This window comes from Lepidochelys olivacea, assembly GCF_965140295.1.
Source record: "Lepidochelys olivacea isolate rLepOli2 genome assembly, chromosome: 18".
Lineage (NCBI taxonomy): Eukaryota > Metazoa > Chordata > Testudines > Cheloniidae > Lepidochelys > Lepidochelys olivacea.
Window position 1 is genome coordinate 23,321,684 of NC_140428.1, and position 22,751 is coordinate 23,344,434.

The 22,751-nt window shown below is 48.0% G+C and overlaps 1 protein-coding gene across 1 annotated transcript; it reads right to left on the reverse strand.

The window, feature by feature from the left end:
* Positions 1–1,732: 1,732 nt before the first annotated feature.
* On the reverse strand, positions 1,733–16,270 carry LOC311532703 (C-signal-like). Its single transcript, XM_084651407.1, has 6 exons — positions 16,093–16,270; positions 6,165–6,216; positions 4,990–5,177; positions 4,149–4,304; positions 2,813–2,923; positions 1,733–2,536 (listed from the first exon to the last, which is right to left on the reverse strand). Exons 1-6 carry the CDS (start codon positions 16,231–16,233, stop codon positions 2,423–2,425), a joined length of 762 nt encoding a protein of 253 aa, XP_084507533.1. The 5' UTR covers positions 16,234–16,270; the 3' UTR covers positions 1,733–2,422.
* Between the last annotated feature and the right edge of the window lie 6,481 nt (positions 16,271–22,751).

The window sequence follows — 22,751 nt, forward strand, 5'->3', positions numbered from 1 at the left end:
TAGGGACAGCCCTGATGCACTTGTAGGGGCAGCTGTAGAACTCACCTAATCGCCAGTCTCTCTGAGACTACTGAGAACATTAGACAGTGTGCAGATGTAGCATGTCCAGAGAGGGCTGCAGCAGCAGAACCCCCACCCCATGGGCATAGCAAGAAGGAATTTAACACAAAGTGTCCCATAGGTGTAAGGTACAGCTATTTCAGCCATAGAAGAGCCATGAGTAGCCCAGGCCACTTGTAATGCCCCGGCTAGATTTAACACTGAAATTCAGTGTACACAGAGTGATTAGTTGCAGTGCCAGATTTGTTTCCTAAGCCTCTTTCGCCTCTGAGGAGCTGAGTCATCTAAAGGCTTTCTGTTTTCACCCTCCCACCTTTGCAGGAGGAGGGGAGTATTTGTTTATGGCTCTAGCACCCAGGGAAACTCCAGGAAGAACTGGATCAAGGCAACCCCAGGCCCTATGTACACCACAACAATGCCAGCTCCCCCACATTAGCTTAGCCCCCTTTGCCTCCCCCGCTGCCAAGACCACCCCGCATTGAAGGGGTGGTGGAAACAACAGACCTTGACCCCATTTGTTCCCCACAAGCACCCCTAGTGCCCCTGCCTTCATGGGAAGGCAGGGATGGGCCCCCAGTACGTATCCCACTAGCTGGCAGTGTTTCTGCTTGGGGGGAAGCGAGTAGGGGCTCCTGCACTCTTTCAGGAGGTCAGATGCTGGTATTAACACCCTAATGAGATGTAGAACAGTGGTTCTCATCCAGGGGCCTGAGGCCGCCCTGGGGGAGGGGAGGGGGAGGCGCACCAAGCATTAGACTCACTGGGGCCCAGGGCAGAAAGCTGAAGCCCTGAACATGGGGCTGAAGCCCAGGCCCTGAGCCCTACCACCCAGGGCTGAAGCCGGAGCCTGAGCAATGTAGCTTTGTGGGAGCCCCTGTAGCACAAGGCCCCAGCTGACTGACCTGCTTGCTAACCTCTAACACTGACCCTGGCTTTTATGTGCAGAAAAGCCATTATTGTGGCCCAGGTGGGCCGTGGAGTTTTTATAGCATATTGAGAACCCATGATGTAGAAGGTAGTTTGCACCTCCCACAGCAATTGGTTCAGTGGGACTTAGTTATGGTTCATCTGCCATTGGTACTCTGGCATGAGAACAAGGGGAAAAAAGAGTGAAAACTTGAGCAAGGTCCCTGGACATGGGATCTGTATCTTAAGCCAGCTTGCAAGATTGCAGTGGGGCAGGTTTTGAAGAATATCTTCTGTCCAGGAAGAGACAGCTCATAGCTTTGGCCCTTGTCCATGTTGCTATTAAAATCACACCTCATCACACAGAGGAAGCTATTCTTCAGCACGCCATTGAAGTAACTAGGCAGCTTGACCTAAGGAATTAGTACCTCAGCAAGTACTGTTTTAAAGAAAAACTTTAAAAAAAAAAAAAAAGTTGCAGTTCCTGCAACAAGTCTTTGCTTCCACCCTTACCTCAGTCAGCATTCAGAGATCTCTGCTCTATCCCAGCTACGGGTAATATTTTGTACCCAAGAATTAGTTGCTCTCCATGTTTTGGGCACTACCAGTGAACTGAGCCAGCCTCTAACAGCCACCCTCAAGTAGCACTGGGCAGAGAGCAATGCCTTTCAGCTGGAATTTTGATCTCATGCACCTTGAGCCAGAGGCCCAGACTCCTAAGCTAGGTCCAGTAGAGAGCCTCTGAAGTAGTTCAGTAAACAAGTGGTTTTTTGCTTAGACAAAAGCAGCTTTTATTAAAGACAATCTAGGAGTCAAACGTGCAAACCCCACCCCTACATGGACCAGGGGATTGGTCACAGCAAGGAAGGAAACAAGTGTCTTGTGCCATGACCAGGGGGACACATCTCCAGAAGTGCAGTGGCCAGGGTTAAAGCTTCAGTCTTCACCCACCTGAACAGCCCTGACCTGCTAAACTGATTTACAGTACAAGAGTCACCAGAATGGTTCAGCCTGCAGGAGCCATCCAGACATGTCCCTCCAGCTTGGAGCAAGGACTGTAACAACCCCTTTACCTGCTGTAAACAGGCCCAACTCTACTGAATGGAATGGTCTCACCTGCAACTCTTACCCATAGAGTAGGTCTTATTATGGATTTGGTTTTGGGATCCAATAGGAATAATCCCCACCCCCTTAGCTGTAGTTTTGGTAAATTGGAGTGTTTGCTAAAAGATATCATTCCCCATGTCCCGTTTCCTTCTCAGGGTTTGCAGAGGTTATTTGAACATAGCAATACCATTACATAACAGAGCTAAAAACTTCAAAATATCTGTACATGTTGGATAACAGATTTTTTTTTTAAATATACTAGTTGAAATAGTCAAAGATCTGGATGAAAACATTAATGCCAGAAGTTAAATATTGGTTGGCAATCTCATCCTGTAGTCCATGGTGTGGGTTACCATGGTAGTGTTCCCCCTTGCCCGTCTAGAAAGGAGCCGTTGTCTTTTTCACTGAGATTAGCCAGAACTGAGAGGATACCTGGGATAGCTTCTTGTATCTGCAAGGGAGCCTAGGAGGATCAAGATTAAAGAATTATTAGGAGTATCCTTGGGGAAAGGCAAGCAACAGAATTCTACTTAAGGGTGTGAAAGAGCTTCCTTAACGTTGCACTTAATATAGTTTCCTAGCTAATGAGATGTGTTAAGGCAACTGGCTCTTCAGGGCCTTCAACAGTTACAATTAGTGTTTTGTAAGAATGAACTAGAAAGCCAGCATATTTTAAGGTGTTGAAATACAAGGTTGGTCCTACTTAAAAAAATAAAGAGAGTGTCGTGACATCACTAACCATGTCTCCTCCCATGTCAGTTTGAATCCAGCCTGGGTGCAGAGAAATACAAAGGATACCATCCACTTTCAAGTCTGCAGCAAGACACCTGGTGATCATATTCAGTGCAGTCTAGAAGAGTGAAGATGGTATCAGTAGGTCAGTTTCACATATCAACTTTGAGGTCTGGAAGGAAGGCCACCCAGTTAGTACCTTGCTTCCACCCCCACCCCCCACTTGATGAGTCAGGGAGCTGTAGAAAGGTCACATCCAGAAGATGTACTTCAGACACTGGACTTCAGTTTCCTCTCACCTAGAAGATGCCAATCAAGAGCTGGCCAAAAAAGTCAATGGAGCTAGATTGGTGCAAGTGAGAGGAGAATCAGGTGCCAATCTTTTGGTCAAGTTCTGACAGATCTGGAAGTACAGTTTGACACTCACATGGAAGAGTCTTGTAATTATTCTTAGTTCAAGGGTTCTGAAAGGCTGTATTTATATAGTAGGTTGGGGGCCTGTGAGTATATAGATACAGCCTTTCAGAACCCTTGAACTAAGAATATTTACAAGACTCTTCCATCCAAGCATTTAAGACCAAAGAGAAAGAAAAGGTAACCTCTTCCTTCCCTCCCAGCCTACAGGATACCTAGATGAGTTTAATGGAGCAGTCATGGTTGTATTGAGTGTCTGAAGAAACAGATAATGTTCAATTTAGTTCTAAAGCAGCAAGGTCCTAGCACCTTAGGAGTTGAGAAGGGCATGTTGTTGCAGGAGAGGGGAGGAAGGAGGAGGAAGAATGTCTGCCATAAGGGACATTTATGTCATTTAACCCAAGCAGCCAGTATTATATTAAATCCATCCTTGGATAACAGAAACCAATACCAGATCAATCACAGTCCCTGGATGTGTAGATGTTAAAAATCCATTTACTGTGATTAGTGTCATCTTGAGAGTCTTCCACTCCTTGCAATCAGTTTAATATTGACCACCTTGCTGACGCCTTGCACTACGGGAATAGGTATATCGTAGGTCAAGGGAGCTCTCTGAAGAATGCTGGGTGAATTTAGAAGGACTATTGACAAGGCACTTACCTGGATTGTATAGTGGTTAGTTAAGGACAGCGTGTTCCATATTCTTGATGGAGATGTTTGCGGTAAAAGGGAGCTTTGTGCAGAAAGGAGGACTACAACAGCTCTCTCTAGTCTTATTTTATATTGACTAGCAAGTCTTTACCTAGTAAAGTCATCTTATACAGCATATCGAATTAACCACTATTTCTAAGATAGTTACCAGTTTAGGATCCCCCTTAGCTCAGAGCATTGCCTGGTTTCAATTGAGCACAGCGTTGGAAAACACCCACCTTCGCTATTCTATAGGGATAGACTTTGAGGAACATCTCATTTGCCGTGACCAGTTGCATGGAGGCAGCAAGCGATGACATATTGATAATGGCTGCTCGGTGACAACCCATACCGGTGCTCAACTGGGCTGCCTTCCTCAGAAGGGGAAGAAAGGCCTGCAAGAGAAAGAGGGTTCATTTGATTTAAACTTAAAATTTCAGTCTCAGCCTGACCAAGACCAATTTGGGATTAAACACACTCTTCTGTTAAGAGCACAGAGCAATACAGCCATGACAGTGTTATGCTACTAACAGACTAGTAGACCCTCTGCAGAGCTAGCTACTGATTTATGCTGACTTTAGAACCACCACAGACCTATCATTCATATGAAGCAAGCGGCTTCTCAATTTAATCCTTTGCTTATTTACAGTCCCAGAGTCTGCTCAGGGCCTGGCACTATGTACTGCTGAAGAGACACAAAGTACTCTTGTCCCACAAGACAGGGAGATTTGCATTCCACAGAAAGGCTAGAAGCTGGCTTTGAGGAGTCCACCACGTACTGTTCATTACTCAAACCAGAGGGCATGGTCAAACTTTATGTGGAGTATGACACATTCCAGGCCAGGGTTGAGACTGGCCTACTTGCCTAACTGATCTCTCTCCAGACTAGTTTAAGAGCTTTGAGAATCAGCATTAGCCAGTGACCATGCAGTTAAGCATTAGCTTGTCTCTGGAAGACTCACCAGGCTTGTACAATGTAAAGAGGCATAGGTGGGGCTCAAGACGACTTATATGGGCAGCACAGAAAGGACAGAGCCTTTTTAGTCTCTTTCACAAAGTAAACCCATGTCCTGGTCTTACCTTAGTGACCATCAACTGAGCAACTGTGTTGGTTTCATAAATGGTGAGCATTGTTTCAGCAGTGACTTCTTCCAGGGAAGCAACCACATTGATACCAGCATTGTTAATGAGGCAGTTCAGCCCTTTGTTTCCTAAGATCTCTTCCACTTCCTTGACTACTTTCTTTATGCTGTTTTCACAGACCACATCTGCCACAGGGAGGAAAGGAAACACCAGCAATGAAGTGGATTCTGTAGGACAGTGAGAGTCTGTGTGTCCAGTATGGGCTGGAAATGCAAAGCCAGTGCATCAGTCTGGCTCAGGATAGGTGTAGAAAATACACGTGGTAGAAATTTAAGTCCCACTGAAACAAGCATGGGCAGAACATTTAGGCAAGAGAAATGTTACATGGTCTATGTTGTATCACGTGTCTTCCCTTTAATGAAGGTGGGAAATAAGGGCTTCCTCACCCCAGTTTGATACACATCTGGTCGTGCATGGCCAGTCCTCTTGCTTGATTAGGCTCAGTTTTTCTTCATGCCCAGAAGGGGCTGAGTGCACCACAATTTCATGTTTGTCACATCAAGATCAGGGTACGAAGAGAACGTATGATCTCAATCCAGCACCAGGACTAGTACAGTGTGATCAAATACAAGCTAAAGGAGAGAGAAGGAGCTGAGAGTTTGGGTTCCCCCACCACCACCACCCCCGCAAGCCATTCTACATAGAGATGAGATCCAGATGAAGTGTGGATCCAAACTCTGAGGTTGTTTGAATGTGGAGTTTCGCCTCAGTCCCACTCTAGTGAGGGACTGACAATAAGTCGGCGTGCTTTAATGTGTGTGTGGGGGGGGGCACAGGGGAAAGAGGAGTTCTCTTCAATAGGCAGTAGTCAGATGTCAAAATTGATCTCAGAAACAGTGAGTTTCAGTTAAATGTATACAGCCTGTGACAGACAAGTAAATGAACCCTGAAAGCCAAGTATTAGCATGGACCATTTCTCAAACACTAGAAGGAACCAGACTCTCACACAAGAGAGTTATAAGAAACCTGTACAGTACCAGAGATCTGGGGAGTGGCTTTACATTATTTGTGAAGAGACGTGACTTCTGATCTTCCACTCCCATGTCTCAAAAGGAACCCAACCTTGCTATGGTAACACATGGTTCAGTTTGTTAGAAGGCCCTTTCACTCACCAAGCTGGAGTAGTTTGATGTGGCTATGCTGCTTGCTGAGCTGCTGGAGTTCCTAGAAACAGAAGGAAAAAGCGAGTTGTGGTCTCGTCTGCCTGTGGTTATGGCTCAGTTGTCAGGAATGTGGAGCACTCCGGTCTAGTTAGCTTCCATGGGAGTGAAGGCACAGGCCACCTCTGAGAAATCAAGCTCTTAGTGACTCACTTAGTAAAGCTGCTAGCAGCCCCACACCAAGAGGGAACCCCGCTCAGGCTCTCCATTAGGTTAGCATGCAGAGCGTGTATGCAGCCAGTCTAGCCATCAGATGGAACACCACTGGTAAGCCCCATCCTGCGATGGGCTTCTGATAGCAGGATATCGTGACTTCTATTGCATGCAGTTGCTGGACAGACATTACACCGCTTCCCACTCAGGGGGTCAGCTCCTGAGTCACACACCCCTCCCCCCATTATAAAATAAGGTGTTTAGTCATTTACGATTAGGGTACCTCAGCTGGCAGCAGCCCAGAAAAGCAGCACTAGCTTAAGGAGCATTTGATGTTTGAGACGGTAGAAGGGCAATCACTGGGAAGTTTTTTTTATTGTGCAAGACTCGAAACTGAATTCTTTTCAGTTCCATGCACTACAGTTCAGTTGTTCTCCACAAGACATTCACAGTGAAATTAAAGACTGAAGTTTAACTGTCTAGGGAAACAAGAAGGAGTCACTAACTTTTAGCAGGAACACAATTGCAATGGTAATCTAGCTGCCACTAGGCAGTGTCAGATTCAGGTTGATAGATCCTGGGGGAACACTGTCCCTGCTAGGCCCCAAAGCAGGGTGTAAATCCTAGCCAAATGAAACCAACAGGATGGGTGAAACCTGCCACATGGTGCTCCCCCCAGGGTGGGCTCAGAATGCTAAGCTCTGCCTACAGACTGCTCAGGAAGCCCATACAATACAGTGTAGCTATTAGTAAGGATACGATTTTCTATTTTTAAATAATAAATGTCAATAAATTTCACCCTTCCAAGCCTACATATAAACCAGGGGTCTGCTGACTCAGTCAGGCGCCATAGCTGGTGAGTTGTTGCACAAGGTGATTCTTGGCTAGCTAGAACCGTAATCAGCAAGGATGGAGGGATCTCCAACTTGAAGGTATGCATGATCCTTCCAGACCACTCTGAATATAGGACACTTCTCTTTCTAATTAGGTTCCCACATTCAAAGCTAGTCCTTCTACTATGGTCCCCTCTCCTGCAGTGTGTCCCTATGTGATAGCACATTTATCACTAGAAGAACTCCCGTCCAGGGAAAAGTGAAGGGAGGGACAGTGGAGGGCTATCACTCTGGCTTTGCAATAGCAGATGCTGGTGCTTAACAATTCCCTTTGGTCACTGCAGCCTGTAGCGAACTGGGAAACTGGACTGTTCCTTTTACGTAAAAACTTTGGCAGAAGAAGAACTCTGTAGCCAGCAGGACCCACTCAACAAAATGAAGAGTCAAATCTTTTCTGGGACACTGAAATGTCTCTCTCAGACAGACACAAAGTCTCTAAGACAAAAGCTACATTCTGGAAGGCTTTGTAACTTGTTACATTTCAATCTGGGGTGGAGGCAACACCACTGATCCTGGCTTTGCCTAAGTCACGACTGACCCTGGAGTAGGCGCAGCTGACGGTATCTTAACTCGAACTTGTTAAAATAAACACAACCCAGTGACAGTGAGTGGTCACAAAAGTCTGTGGAATTCACCATCTGTGAAAAGTGCCAGGATGATACCAAAGGCCCAAGTCTTGTTTAGGAGTTCAAGAGGAATATTGAGACAAGGTTCCCAGCCGACAAGCCTTGTGCCTTATCTGTAAGGGTCACCTCAAGATGTCTGTGGGGGGAACTGAAGTCTCCACGGCTTTTTCCATCGCTCACCACCCTGAGGCTGCCAACAAGAGGGTCAGTTCTGTTTGATTCAATCACTAATCAGACTGATAGCAAGCAGCAGCTTGTTTAGGAGGAGGAGGCTTGGCATGAAACTAACTGAGCCACTGCCATATTGCGAGCGAAAAAAAAAGCCATGCGGACTATTGTACGCTTTGCTGTTTATGCTGTCCTTAACCACTGCTTTTTGAAGATTGTGAGGGCTGTGTCACAGAAAATGGCCAAACCGGAAGATGCATGTGTGTGTTTTTGCACATATTCAGAACCCCTAGAGTTTTATATTGCATGTTTGTCCCCTCACCATTCTCCAACTTAATCCTTTTAGATTTCTTATAAATAGTCTTTTTCTTAAGCAGGGTTCTGTAACTTTTTGTGCAGACCAGACGGTCAATATAAAGCTGTAAGCAGGCATCTTCCGGTTTGGTCATTTTCTTTAGAACACGGTCAGGATCGCCACTGAATTGCGCAGCATTTATCAAGGTCACCCCTTGTGCTAAATGTTCTTGGGTAAGGCACAGACATTGCATAGCATAACCTTTGGCAATAACAGTGTTTAATAAGCTTTCCAAACCCAGCTCTGCACACAGGCCCTGGAGCTTGCAGTTTATATCCACTGAAGTCCAAGTCACACAGTCATGGCGCCATTGGACTGGTGCGTCTATGACACAGCCCTCACAATCTTCAAAAAGCTTTTTCCTGAGACAGTGGTTAAGGACCGCATAGACAGCAACGCGTACAATAGTCCGCATGGCTTCTTTACGCTCACGACGTGGCACTGGCTCAGTCAGTTCCATGCCAAGCCTCCTCCTAAACTCCTCATAGCCGCATTCTTGGAGTCCTCTTCAACAATTTGTATCGGTGTTGAGCAAAAACAAGGTGGGCCCGGTTCATCTTCGCTGCTTAATGCGACGCTGTCCAGGACCTCCGGGTCCTCTAGAAAGGCGTCATCTAGCTGTTGAGAGATTTTCAGACAAGAAACAAGTGTAAGTTCCCACTGCTTGTTTTTAGATTTACACAACCCCTGGTTCCTAACCCATTACACCCCATGCTCATCCATCACTTCTTAATCATTCATTTACCTGAGCAACATCTTTTCCATTCACCTTGTCCGCCGGTGACTCCCCCGAGCTGCGTTCGCCTTCCTCCTCCAGGGGGGTGGACAACAAGAGGCCACCATGCTCATTGGGGTGTCTCACAAGCGGTTGGGTTGCAGGTTCAGGTTCCGGCATATCCATCGATGGCTGGGCCAAAGGGCTCCCCTAGTCTCTCCTGCCTCCTACTCAGAACTGTTGCTGATGTAGCACTTTCTCCATGGATGGTCAAAGACTCTCGGGGCTAAAACAAAGTCCGAAGTCCTCACGGGGGTGGTAAAGGAGTCCATGTTTCCAAAAGTTCTAAAACATGCGTTCTTGGTAAGAGATGGCCTCTTCTGCCTGGCGCCAGGACTTACGGGGTGATGGTGCTGTGCTCTGATTGGCAGAGGGTCCTCAGAGGAGTTCTTAGAGGGGTCACTTGACCCTCTTCTGGGTGGTTCACCCCGTCCCAGAACCTGCCCTATTTTGGTCAAATCTGCTCTCGGGGCGGTCCTATGTGGCTGAAACCCCTCCTGATTGGTAGAGGGAGGTGGGAGGAGTTCTTAGAGCGGTCACATGTCACACCTTGCTTCTGGCCACGTGGCCGTCTTGACCCCGGAAGTAATACCCCCATAGGGTGGGACTTCCAGTGACACGCGGGCAGGGTTTAAGGGGTCATGGGGCAGGGTTAGGGTTTCGTTGATGGTAGGGCCCTGAGACTATTTACATGCACCTGTAATGAACCCCCTAATAATGGGCTCAGAGTAAATATGCTGGACTTCTCAATTAAGAACACCATACAAGTATATGAGGAAAGATATTCTCTGAAGAGGGGTGTTCAGGTATTTAATAGGGCTGCACTGTCCATGAAAGTGTGTTTGCAGTGATTGCACAAGTGTATTTAAACAAGTTTCTTGGGCAGTCCCAGCCTCCAAATACCTCTCCAGCGGTTCTCAAACTGTGGGTTGGTACCCCAAAGCGGGTTGTGACCCCCTTTGAATGGGGTCGCCCAGGGCCGAAGCCCGAGGCCGAAGCCCTCAGGCTTCGGGCCTGGGTGGCAGGACTCAGGTTGCGGGCCCCCTGCCTGAGGCTGCAGCCCTTGAGATTCAGCTTTGCCACACACCCACCCGCCCAGAGCGATGGGGCTCAGACTGTGGCCCCTCCACCCAGGGCAGTGGGCCTTGGGCAGGTTCAGGCTTCAGTCCCCCATCCTGGGGTCGTGAAGTGATTTTTGTTGTCAGAAGGGGCTCACAGTGCAATGAAGTTTGAGAACCCCTGATAGTTATTCTACATTACAATACAGCTTCTCTGGGAGCGCTTTTAAATATTATATAGAAAGAAAGAAAGAAAGAAAGAAAGAAAGAAAGAAAGAAAGAAAGAAAGAAAGAAAGAAAGAAAGAAAGAAAGAAAGAAAGAAAGAAAGAGCGCAAGCTCGATTTACAGGCAATTCTTTAAGCAATTCTTATTCTCGCCAGAGACACTGAGTTGCTGCCGTCTGATGGCAGTTTAGTGGCCTGTGTTAAACAAGCTGGTGCTAGCTATCTGTGGGGAAAAAATCCAGTAGGACTAAACTTCTAAGTAGGCCTAAAACTTTGGTCAAGCTAACTGTATTTGTAAAAGCATAAGTAGAGGCTGAGGAAAATTCCACTGTGCGGCAGCTGCAACAGAACAGCTGAGGAAATGTAACCCTAACAGCTAGAAATTAGGAAAGACTCACTAACCGCAAAGAACAACCTGTCAATAACAGGAAAAGCTTGTTTTGCTATATCCCAAATAAGGAAAACTACTATTAGAGCCTGTACTATATGCCAAATAAGGGAAAATGCTGTTAAAGGAAGTGTGCTTAACAAATTGTGGTGTTCAGCTACATTAACTCCTGTATTTTCTGCTTACACAGAGCCGCTAGGGCTGACTCTCCCTGTATACGTATACTTGAATAAAGTTCCTCAGGCATTTCTGATTTCAAACACAACACGTGGTTAATTTTCCACCACAAAATGTAACAAGTTACAAAGCCTTCCAGAACGTAGCTTTTGTCTTAGAGACTGTGTTCGTCTGAGATATTTCAGTGTCCCAGAAAAGAGTTGACTCTTCCTTTTATTTAGTGGGTCCTGCTAGCTACAGAGTTCTTCATCTGTCCCTCCCTTCACTTTTCCCTGGACGGGAGTTCTTCTAGTGATAAATGTGCTATCACATAGGGACACACTGCAGGAGAGGGGACCATAGTAGAAGGACTAGCTTTGAATGTGGGAACCTAATTAGAAAGAGAAGTGTCCTATATTCAGAGTGGTCTGGAAGGATCATGCATGTCTTCAAGTTGGAGATTCCTCCATCCTTGCTGATTACGGATCTAGCTAGCCAAGAATCACCTTGTGCAACAACTCACCAGCTATGGTGCCTGACTGAGTCAGCAGACCCCTGGTTTATATGTAGGCTTGGAAGGGTGAAATTTATTGACATTTATTATTTAAAAATAGAACTTTCACTGTGGAGAGACCAATTGTTTCCCTTAATTGGAGTTTACAGATAGGTAAAGAAAGAAATAGGCTGCTTGAGAATTTAAAACACTCTGAAATGAGGATATTTTGTATCTTGACAACTTGTCTTTTGACAGTTACAAAGCTTTAACTTTGTGAATCTCAATGTTGATTAAATAATTGTTGTACGACACCCTCCCATTGTTTCCCACAACCATGAAAGTTTAAATAGGTAAAAATAAGAAAATAGTTATTTTTTAAGTATCGTCCATCAAAATAATAATAAAAAATTAAATTCTGCCAAGCCTATTTGCACGTGAGGGACTCCCACCAGGACATTCTCTGTGCAGGGTCCTTAACTTTGAACCCCAGGTTTTGAGGAGGGTAGAATAGGAGGAGTTCCAACAAACCAAGGTCCATTGGCTTTCAGGGCATGCTTAACTGACCATTAACTGCTCGCTCATGTTTTCCAGAACAGCACAAGTGTTTTGTTAATCCTGAATGAGTGAGCTGGAATGCAGGATTGATTTGGTGAGAGATCTGTAGCCATTTCTATTGCTCACGTAACTAGGGCAATGGGCAGGTAGTTTAAAAAAATACATTGAACAGTTCCGAATCAGACAAATCCATGCTGAAGTAGGGTATTGTACTCCTAAGAGAAGGGGTAATAGACTGCCTGCAGGCTCTCTATCCTCAGAAGTCCATTTGCTATGCACACTCTGTAGACAACATCTAGGATTTATTCAGCACAAATCAGTCTAAGCCGGCAGAGACTCACATATAAAAGTCTTCAACTGTTCTCAATTATCCCAGGGGTCAGCAAGTTACAGGAAAGAAAGACATTTGCTGCCTTCTGTAGCTGGGAGGGTTGGGTGGAGGGATCCAATGTGTTCCCAGGTCACTGGAGGAGAAGTGCCTCTGGGTGTGTGCTGGCAGTGAGCCTACAGAGGGGAGGGTTACAAGAAGATCAAGCAAAATATTTAAGTCCACAAGACAGGCTTTTAAAAGCCAGTAGCAGCTTCTTTTCCACCTTTTCAGGTGCGTTCTGGAAGCAACTCAGGTCTCCTGTAATTGGATTTTTACAAGTCCAGATTAGGGAGGCCTTTCAGACATTTCCACACAAGTTCATCGTCCAGCTCAGGAGAGGACACTAGGATCAGTCCATTCTAGTCTGGTTAGCTTTTTTACATCCACTTTTCAACTGTAAGGCTACACAAGGTGCAGAACAGTGGAGAATCAGGCCCTAGGTGGTTTTTTTTTTGGGTGGGGGGGGGGGGAGTTCCTGAACTGGATAAACATGACTTTTCCCATAGATCTACTCCATGGGTACAAAGAAGAGCACATGGCTCCTATTTATAGCCAGGTTGAAGTGAAGTAAAAAAGCCTTTGGAGGGGCAGGCTCTAACATCTTGTTGGCTGAAGCTTTGAACACTTCCAGCTCCTGCTTTACTAAAAGAAGTTGAGCTCCAGGATATTTGAGTGGGGAGTAAGGAAGAGACGATGAATAGTATTGCTTTTCTGCTCACACTTACTTAATAAGAGCTCATATCTGGCATTCAAAAAGTTAACACAAATACTGTTGCCAAGCCATGATGTTATCATGAGTTTTGCCAAGTTTGGTGTTTAAGGCCCCAGCTGCTGAAGTCAGGAGAATCTCTCCTTTCGTTGGAAAAAAGGGAGTTTCTAGCTCTCAGGGCTGCCGGAAAAGAAGAACTCAGACAAGACACCTTGCAGGCGCTGCCGTGCCATCTACCTTCTCATTCAAAACAAGGTTTCAAAGTCTTGAGATTTTCAGGGGCCCCACTCAGGATTTTTGAATGCTTAGTGCAGGCAACATTGTTCTCTTAATTTCTGTAATGTGTAACTTCTGTTTTCCCCTCCTCCGTAGGGTTTCAGAAGCCACCTTTTAGCAACACCCCTTGCTAGGGGGAAGGAGTGTTAATTTCAAGCCATCTTGAGAAAATATTTATTATTTGTATTGATGTAATGCTCAGAGCATTGTGCTTCAACCGGTGGCTTGTGTGCCAGATCCATCCAGCCTGCAAGGGCCTTCCAAGTGGCCCACTGCCTGGTGTCAACTGTTCCTTCCTGCCTCCTAGGAAGCCAATCAAAACTGCTCAGAAGCTGCACAGATCTCCTCCTCCACCTCTCCCGCATCCCTGTGCCCAAGGTCACAAAGGAAATTTGGGGAAAAGCCAGGAATTGAAGCCCCATCTCCCAAGTTAATGCCCTATCAACCCTCTCAAGAGGGCATAACATAAGAATGGCCATACTGGGTCAGAACAAAAGTCCATCTAGCCCAGTATCTGGTCTGCAGATAGTGGCCAATGCCAGGTGTCCCAGAGAAAATGAACAGGTAATCATCAACTAATCCATTCCCTGTCACTCATTTCCAGCTTCTAGCAAACAGAGGCTAGGGACACCATCCCTGCTCATCCTGGCTAATAGCTATTGATGGACCTAGCCTGCATGAATTTATCTAGTACTTTTTTGAACGCTGTTATAGTCTTTGTCTTTGCAACATCCTCTGGCAAAGAGTTCCACAGGTTGACTGTGTGTTGTGTGAAGAAATACTTCCTTTGTTTGAAACCTGCAGCCTATCAATTTCATTGGGTGCCACCTAGTTCTTGTGTTTGAGGAGGAGTAAATAACACTTCCTTATTTACTTTCTCCACACCAGTCATGATTTGAGAGATCTCCATCATATCTCCCCCTTAGTCATCTCTTTTCCAAGCTGAAAAGTCCCAGTCTTATTAATCTCTCCTCATACGGAAGCTGCTCCATACCCCTAATCATTTTGCCCTTTGCTGAACCTTCTCCAATTCCAATATATCTTTTTTGAGATGGGGCGACCACATCTGCACACAGTATTCAAGATGTGGATGTACCATGGATTTATATAGAGGCAATATGATATTTTCTGTCTTCTTATCTATCCCTTAATGATTCCCAACATTCTGTTTGCTTTTCTGACTGCTGCTGCATATTGAGCAGATTTTTTTTTAGCGAACTCTCCACAATGACTCCAAGATCTTTCTTGAGTGGTAACCGCTAATTTAGACCCCATCATTTTATATGCATGAAGAATGCAGGAAGGCACACACCAGACATTCTCTGAAGTCAGCCAAGGGCAGAATTTGACCTTGCAATTAGCAGGTTCAAGGACTTATTCCAAAAGGCAAGGGCAGACCAGAGAGATACGCTGTGAAGTTTCCACCAGGATGGTTCCCCCCTCCCCCTTCTGTGAAAACAGGGTGGGCCACAAATTATTATCCCACTTGCAAGTTAGATACCTCAAAGCTACGATTAGTAATCACTTGCAACAAATGAAGTCTGGAGAGTGCCTGGGCAAAGAAGTCAAGTCTATACTCACAACATTGTAATAGGAACGCCGATTGAAAGGGGGGCAGAGGAATCTAATGAATTGGCTGAGAAGGTTTCAAGAATACAGATTTAAGTCTACAAATGAATCCATTTGGGTAGTGATAAGTGAGCTGATCCCAACCTGAAGGAAAGAGGGATTAAAAAAATAAAAATAACACTGACATATAGACATGAAGCAAGACTGAAATACACCAAGGCAATAAACTCTTTTTCTAGCGGAGCAAAAATCCCATCACACAAAAGGCAAGGGAATCAGTGCAACAGAAGAGATCCAGGAGACTAGTACTGGTTGAGGAGGCTTTCAGGAATCAGGGGCAGTTAGCAGGAATTTACCTATCCAGCCTTGAGTGAATGAGGGAACAAGGTTAGTGACTTTGAGGGAGGTTTGAGATGGGGCAGCTGTATAAGTAGACTGCTTTCCAGATGTGCCTTCCAGCTAAGAAAGGAGCTCTGGCCTCAGCTCTGGAATGTACAAGAGCCCTGGGAATGCCTCGTTAATTACGTCTGCGTCTTGTGCCCAGGAAAGGTGGAGTGTTACAAGCACTAATCAAGTCAGTAGCTCCCCAATGCATAAATGGGACCGATCCCGACCCACCTCGGAGTTAGATATCAAGCAGAAAGTTTAAAAAACCAAACCCACCCACCCACTCCTTAGGGAGTATAGCCAGTTTCCCAGCAGGTTGATCGTTTGGAAGAGGACTTGTGCCGCACCAGGGACGCGGCAAACACGGAACTTCTCCCCCCCCCAGGACTGATCCTTGGGTTTTGCCCTGATCCACACCCCGGAGCCCCATGGGGAACAGAGAGCCCCCCCACCCCCGGCAGGGGTGCTGGGACAATTTGTATACTGGGGGGGGGGTGCTGAGAGCCATTGAACCAAACTGTAAACCCTGGATGTGATGGAAACCCCACTTCAAGTCAGGGGGTGCAGCAGCAGAAGCCCCCCCCGGCACCCCTAGTTCCAGCCCCTCTGCCCCAGGGCTGCCCCCCTCGCCTCCCTGGGCGTGCGCGAACACCCCCGGGACCGGCCAGGCGAGCTGGCCCCGGGGGACGGGGGTGTCTCGGCAGGGCCCCTCCCGTTTTACCAGCGCCTTCTCCGGGTAGCGGCAGGTGGCGATCACCCAGTCGGGAGCGGGGCTGGCGGCCGCCAGCCCCCGCACCAGCCCCAGCCCGATGCCCCGGCTGCAGCCGGTGATGAGCACGGAGCGGCAGCGCTGCTGAGCCATGCTGGGGGCGGGCGCCGAGGACACGGGCCGGCCGGCTGCGGGCGGGGCGGCTTTAAACCCAGCCCGGGGTCTGGGGGCGGGGGGGGGAGGAACCGGGGCCTCGCCCCCGCCCACCCAGGGCCCCACCCCCCTGGCTGCTCCCCTCCAGGGTCCCCTCCCTCACTCCCACCAGCTGCTCGTCCCATATCCCCCAATCCCATCCTAGGGTCCCCTCCCGCTCCCTGCCCCCAGGGGATCTCGGCATCTCGCCCGCTAGCTGCCCCGCCGCACCCCAGCCCCATCGCCTCCCAGGGTCCCGTCCCACCCCACCCCACCCCACTCATCCCAATCCTATTCCCCTCCCAGGGTCCCCCACCCCACCCCACTCATCCCAATCCCCTTTCAGGGTCCCAGCCCACCCCACTCATCCCATTCCCCTCCCAGGCTCCCCCACCCCACCTCACTCATCCCAATCCCCTTTCAGGGTACCACCCCACCCCACTCATTCCAATCCCATTCCCCTCCCAGGCTCCCCCACCCATCCCAACCCCATTCCCCTCCCAGGCTCCCCCACCCATCCCAACCCCATTCCCCTCCCAGGATCCTCCACCCCACCCCACTCATCCCAATCCCCTCTCAGGGTACCACGCCACCCCACTCATTCCAATCCCATTCCCCTCCCAGGCTCCCCCACCCATCCCAACCCCATTCCCCTCCCAGGCTCCCCCACCCCCACCCCCCTCATCCCAATCCCAATCCCATTCCCCTCCCAGGATCCTCCACCCCACCCCACTCATCCCAATCCCCTCTCAGGGTACCACGCCACCCCACTCATTCCAATCCCATTCCCCTCCCAGGCTCCCCCACCCCCTACTCCCCTCATCCCAATCCCAATCCCATTCCCCTCCCAGGGTCCTCCACCCCACCCCACTCATCCCAATCCCCTCTCAGGGTACCACCCCACCCCACTGATTCCAATCCCATTCCCCTCCCAGGCTCCCCCACCCATCCCAATCCCATTCCCCTCCCAGGCTCCCCCACCTCCACCCCCCTCATCCCAATCCCAATCCCATTCCCCTCCCAGGGTCCTCCACCCCACCCCACTCATCTCAATCCCCTCTCAGGGTACCACCCCACCCTACTCATTCCAATCCCATTCCCCTCCCAGGGTCCCCCACCCCACCCCACCCCACTCATCCCAATCCCCTCTCAGGGTCCCACCCCACCCCACTCATCCCAATCCCATTCCCCTTTCGGGGTACCAGCGCAACCCATTCCTTCCCCAGGCCCCCAGCTCATCTCCTTCCCCAGCCCCCCTTGAAAATCTCCACCCACTGCCCCCTCTCTCCTTTCAGCCCTTCATCCCGCCCCACACCCTCTGCTGGGCCCCTCATCCCATTTGCTCCCCGTCCTGCTTCGTGAGCTGCACTTCCCTCCCCAGGGCCCTTGTCCCATCCTGCCCCCCCTCCCCAGGCCTTCCCCTCCAGTAAGTGGGGTGAGACGAGGGCTTGACAGCTCATCATCATTCCAGTGTCCCCATAGAGAGAGCCCCGTTCCCCCAGAGATGCCATTTCTCTGCTGTCTTTTCACCCTTTCCATGGGTAGCCCCTGGGCTGAGAGCGCTTGGTCAAGTGGAAAAGTCGCAGGCTGAACGGGAAAGAAAAGATCAGTTCCCAACACATGTGCTGCAGCTGCAGCTAATAAAACACATTCCTCAGCGTGAAGCCGTTTGTTTGGTCTTGGGGGCCACTGTAACCAAAGAGGAGGCCCCTGGGCAATGCAATCAGAAATGAATGGTTGGGGGGGGGGGAGGGGTTCTGTTGAAAAAACAAATGTGCTCAGGAATTGATTAGATTTCCATGGAGGAAGGAGAATTTTTTTTCCCTTCCCCACCATGGAAAGTTTTCTCTCCCTCTCTCTGCTCTTTCAGGGTCACAACCCCCCTCTTTGTGTCGGGCTGAGGCGTCCGGCTGCCAAGTGGGGTAAATGGTGAACCCATTCAGCATTAATATTTATATTACAGTAGCAATTAAAGGCCCCAGCCAAGGATAGGGCCCCGGGGAGCTACCTTCCATTCCCTACCCACCCCTGGTCCTCCAGTGATGTAGGTCAGTATTATTCTCCTCTCGTTTTACAGATGGGGAAACTGAGGTGCAAAGAAGTTAAATAACTTGCCTGCATTCTCTGTTAGGTGGAGCTGAAATAGATCCCGGGAGTTCTGACTTCAGCACCCTGCATTGCACCAACCTGTTCTTTGTTGGTTTCTTTGTTATTTCTGCTTAAGAGAAACCACTCTGATAGCTCTAAATAATGTTTGGGATCTGCAAATCTTCATCATTGCTGGCCAGCCCGAGAGAAGGATTGCTATTCATTTATTCATCCCAAGATCTTCTTCCACCTGTACTGGGGTGGGTGGGGAGCTCATTTCTGATTTCTCATATCTAAGGCACCTCAACACAAGAAAGGGCTTGAGTAAAAGCTGCACTGACTTGTCAGATAGCCTCTTGTATGAGATCTTTGAATCTGTCTCATGTAAAGAGGCACATAGGTATGGTAGCCAGTTTAATCCTTATATGCTTAGTCTCTGTACACAACATCAGAACCACGTCAAGGCTTCCATCTTCCCATTACTTGCTTGCAGGCCTGTCAAAATCAGTCAGAGAACATTCAGTGTCCAAAATACCCAGCTGATTTACTCTGTGTGAGTGAAAGGAGTCAGATCCTGCCGAACTGTAGTGCTGGGAATAGTCTCCATATTCATGGAGGCAGCTACTGATACTGGTGGGTAGAGCGTCAGGCCCTGCTTCAACAAAGCTCTGAACCATGTGCTAACTTTAAGCAAAGAAAAGGACAAGTTCTGAGAAGTAGAAGGTTCTTTCCAACAGGGCAGATTGTGCAGGGAAAAGTACATTAGATTATGTGTATTAAATTGTGGTATTTTTATCGCATCACACATACATATGACACTTCATAAACATACAGTCAGAGTGATAGCTAGCACAGAATAGCCCTTTTCATGGATACATCTTACAGCACTTTACAAAGGTGGGAAAGCATTACCGGCCCCATTGTGCCGATGGGAAACAGGCAAAAGGTGAAGTGACTTGCCCAAGGGCATAGAGTGAGTCAGTGACAAAGATGGTAATAGACGCCAGGTCCCTGATTCCCAGTGATGTGCTCTATGTGCTGGATCATACACCCTCATAAGACAGGTTACCTGCCCCAAAGAGCATACAGTCCTGAACAGAGCTTTATGGGGTTTTCAAATGCTTTCAAGTTAATGTGTAATTAAAGACACAGGGCCAGATTCTCAGTGGGTGTAAGCCAGCATAGCTCCACTGAAGTCAATGCAGCTTCACCAATTTACACCAGCTGAGAAGCTGGCCCATAGCTCCCATGCAGAACATCAGCTGCCCCGACCTAAGTTGGAGTAGGTGACCTGGTTCAGAGTATTCCCGGCTGATTGTTGCTAGGCAGCCTCACTAGAAACAGGTGTTTCTGTTGTCCCTGTCCCAGGTGCTAGCTAGCAACCTTATCCAGCTGCCTTTCTTCTTAAACACAATCCAAAATTCAACCAAAAGGATTTATTTGGCAGAGCGTAAAATCAGGGAGTTGGGGGCGAAAGGCGGATCCCATATCTCTAGCCCACAAGTTGAAGCCAGTGGAGCTGTGTCATTTCACAAGATCTGAGCCTCTGCCCCCTAATAATTATCAATACATCCATCATCCTGCAGCAGGGGCCGCATGTTGGTGGTGGATAAAATGGAATGCTCCCCATGTGCATATGGGACATGAGCCGACTCAAGGGAAAGACACCCTTTGATTTTAACAGGCTTTGGGTCAAGTCTATAGGGCTGCCCTATACACATGGATTAGTTGGGAGAGGCCACAAGAAATGTCCTCTCCTTCCAGTGTACTCACCGTAATCTGTCTTTGTATAAATTATTATTCTCTCCATCCATTAAGACTGGGCTAACTAACTTCACACGCAGTTTGTACAGGCATAGGTTTCCTCTCAACCATGCGCCTTACAGGACATGTCTACACTGCAATAAAAGACCTGCAGCATGGCTGTGGCTGGCCTAAGTCAGCTGACTCAGGCTTGCAAGGCTGTGCTCTGGGACTATAAAATTATAGTGTAGACATTCAGCCTAGGGCTGGACCCTGAGGTCGGAGACCCTGCCGGGTGGAGGGTCTCAAATCCTGGGCTCCAGCCCACACTCAAATGTCTACATTGCTCTAGTTAGCCCTTCAGCCTGAGCCCCACAAGCCGGAGTTAGCTGACTTGGGCTCTGAGACCCAGTGCTGTGGGGTTTTTATTGCAGTGTAGACACACCCACAATCACTCAGAGGCACAGGGGGATGGACAACAATCCTTGGACCCAAGGGCCACCTGCTGGTTATGAATTCAAGTTCTGCTCTTGGCTGATTTCAGAGAATGTCTGATGAGTGCACTTCTGCATTCTTTGGAGAAGAAAGATGAGCTAGTGGTTAGGACATTGACATGAAACACCTGGGTTCAATTCCTGGCTTCCCGTGTGACCTTGGGCAAGTCACCTTGTCTCTGTGTGCCTCAGTTCACCTACCTGTACAATGGGGAGGATAGCACTGCTCTGCCTCACAGGGGTGTTGTGAGGACCAATACATTAAAGAGCTGTGCTCATGGTAACAGGGTTACTGTGAGTACCATAGACAGATTGTAAATGATCCTCCATAACAGCACCCTCAGGGAGGGATTTTCAACTCTAGCATCCTTTCAGGCACATCAGTTTCAAGGCTGTATCCGAATGTTGTCCATTGACATTTCTCTGTTGTCGGGTTGGCTCCCCGGTGGCAAGATTGCCTAGTGAGTGAGTTACAGGCACTCGGGATTTGCTCAAGGTTCAGTGACTTTGGAAATAGTAATGCCTGGGGACTGAATGCCCTGACAGTGATGGGTAATATAGTTGCTTATCAAAGCTTGACTCAGTCTTGCAGATAAGAGGTTGATTTCATGCAGGGAGCTGGGAACAAACACATCCTCACCCATGCATAAAGGCAACCGCTCACGCACACACACACAAACCAACAGCCGGGGCCAATTTCAAGAGGTCCCAGACCATGCAAACAATCCAGCCTTGGGTGTGCTCAACATGCTTTGTTTAAGGTGGATCCTGGGATTAGATTCTACTGCTCCCTGCAAATGGAAGGGAGCGATTCCTCTTCCTGTGCAGACGGGATGTGGTATGACGCAACAGTGAAGCAACAATGTGTACTGATACCTGCACCTTCTCCTTACCAAACAAAGCCCCTGGAGGCACTATGTTCCAGGGGCATCCCTCTCCCGCTCTCATCTGTTTCATCGATGTGTTGATTTGGGAACAATACTTTCTGTAAGTTAACAAAGGCATTTTGTGGCTTTGGGGGATTTTCGAGAACTCCCCTTCATCCTTAACGTTTCTCAGTTGTCGTCTTGGTGGGTGTCCTTTTTTCAGCCCTTGCTGTCTGGACAGGCCATCGGAGTCAGACATCGCTGGAGTGCTGCACCACTGAGTGGATTCAGCAGCAGAGCATGGCCTGCCAGCCATCCTCTGGGTGAATGTGTATACTGGTATTTCTGTTCTACATTCATGAAGGATACATTCCTGTAGATCTTTGCCATGCCTGCCACCCAAGTTGAAGGGTCAGAAACATTTTCAGTGTACGTTTTCAGTGTACTGTACACAGAACTGTAAATAATACTTTGCCTTCCTCAAGCGCTTTTCATCTGAGGATCACAAAGCCTTTGAGAAATATTAACAACTGCAGCCTCACAGCTTGCCTGTGAGGGTCAGTAAGTATTATCTGGAGGAAATGATGCACAGAGAGGTGAAGTCACTTGTCCGAGGCTACATGGAAGCTCAATAGCAGAGATTAGAATCCAGCTCTGAGTCCTGAACTCCCAGGCCCTTGCATTAGCTACGAGGCTGGGATGGCTCATATACGGAGAGCAGTTCATGAATCACTGAAATTTTGCTTTACAGGGGTTTATACAGATGTTTTCTTTCATTTCAAATAAACCCAAAGCTTAAGCAAAACTCCACGGAACGTGCTTCCTCCTGTTGGGGACACGGGAGCATGGCCACTAGGTAACTTGAGGGGAATGAAGACCACGAGTGTCGATGAAGCCCCCTCACACTAGGCCCAAGTGTCCTTGGCCCCCCCACCTGGAGGCACTCACAGCAGTTATGCTGAAGATCTGCAACAATATGTTGCACAGTCAGGATGCCTGAAACTAAACAAGGCCAAACAAGGCAGATATGGCAGAACAATGCTGAATAAAGCAGCTTTATGTATGGTTTAACAGATGGTACAGAGAACAAGGGAACTAGCTGGGAACTGGATTGGCTGGCTATATGGATACTTAGGGCAGCTTGCTATTGGATAAGTATGCTGAAGAAAGGATGTATAAAAGCCTGTGTAACTTCCTGCTCTGGGTGCAGGATTTGAGATTCTATTCTCCCTGTACCTTTTTGAAGCTTCAAATAAACTTTTCTGCTTCTCCACCCCATTGTGATTAT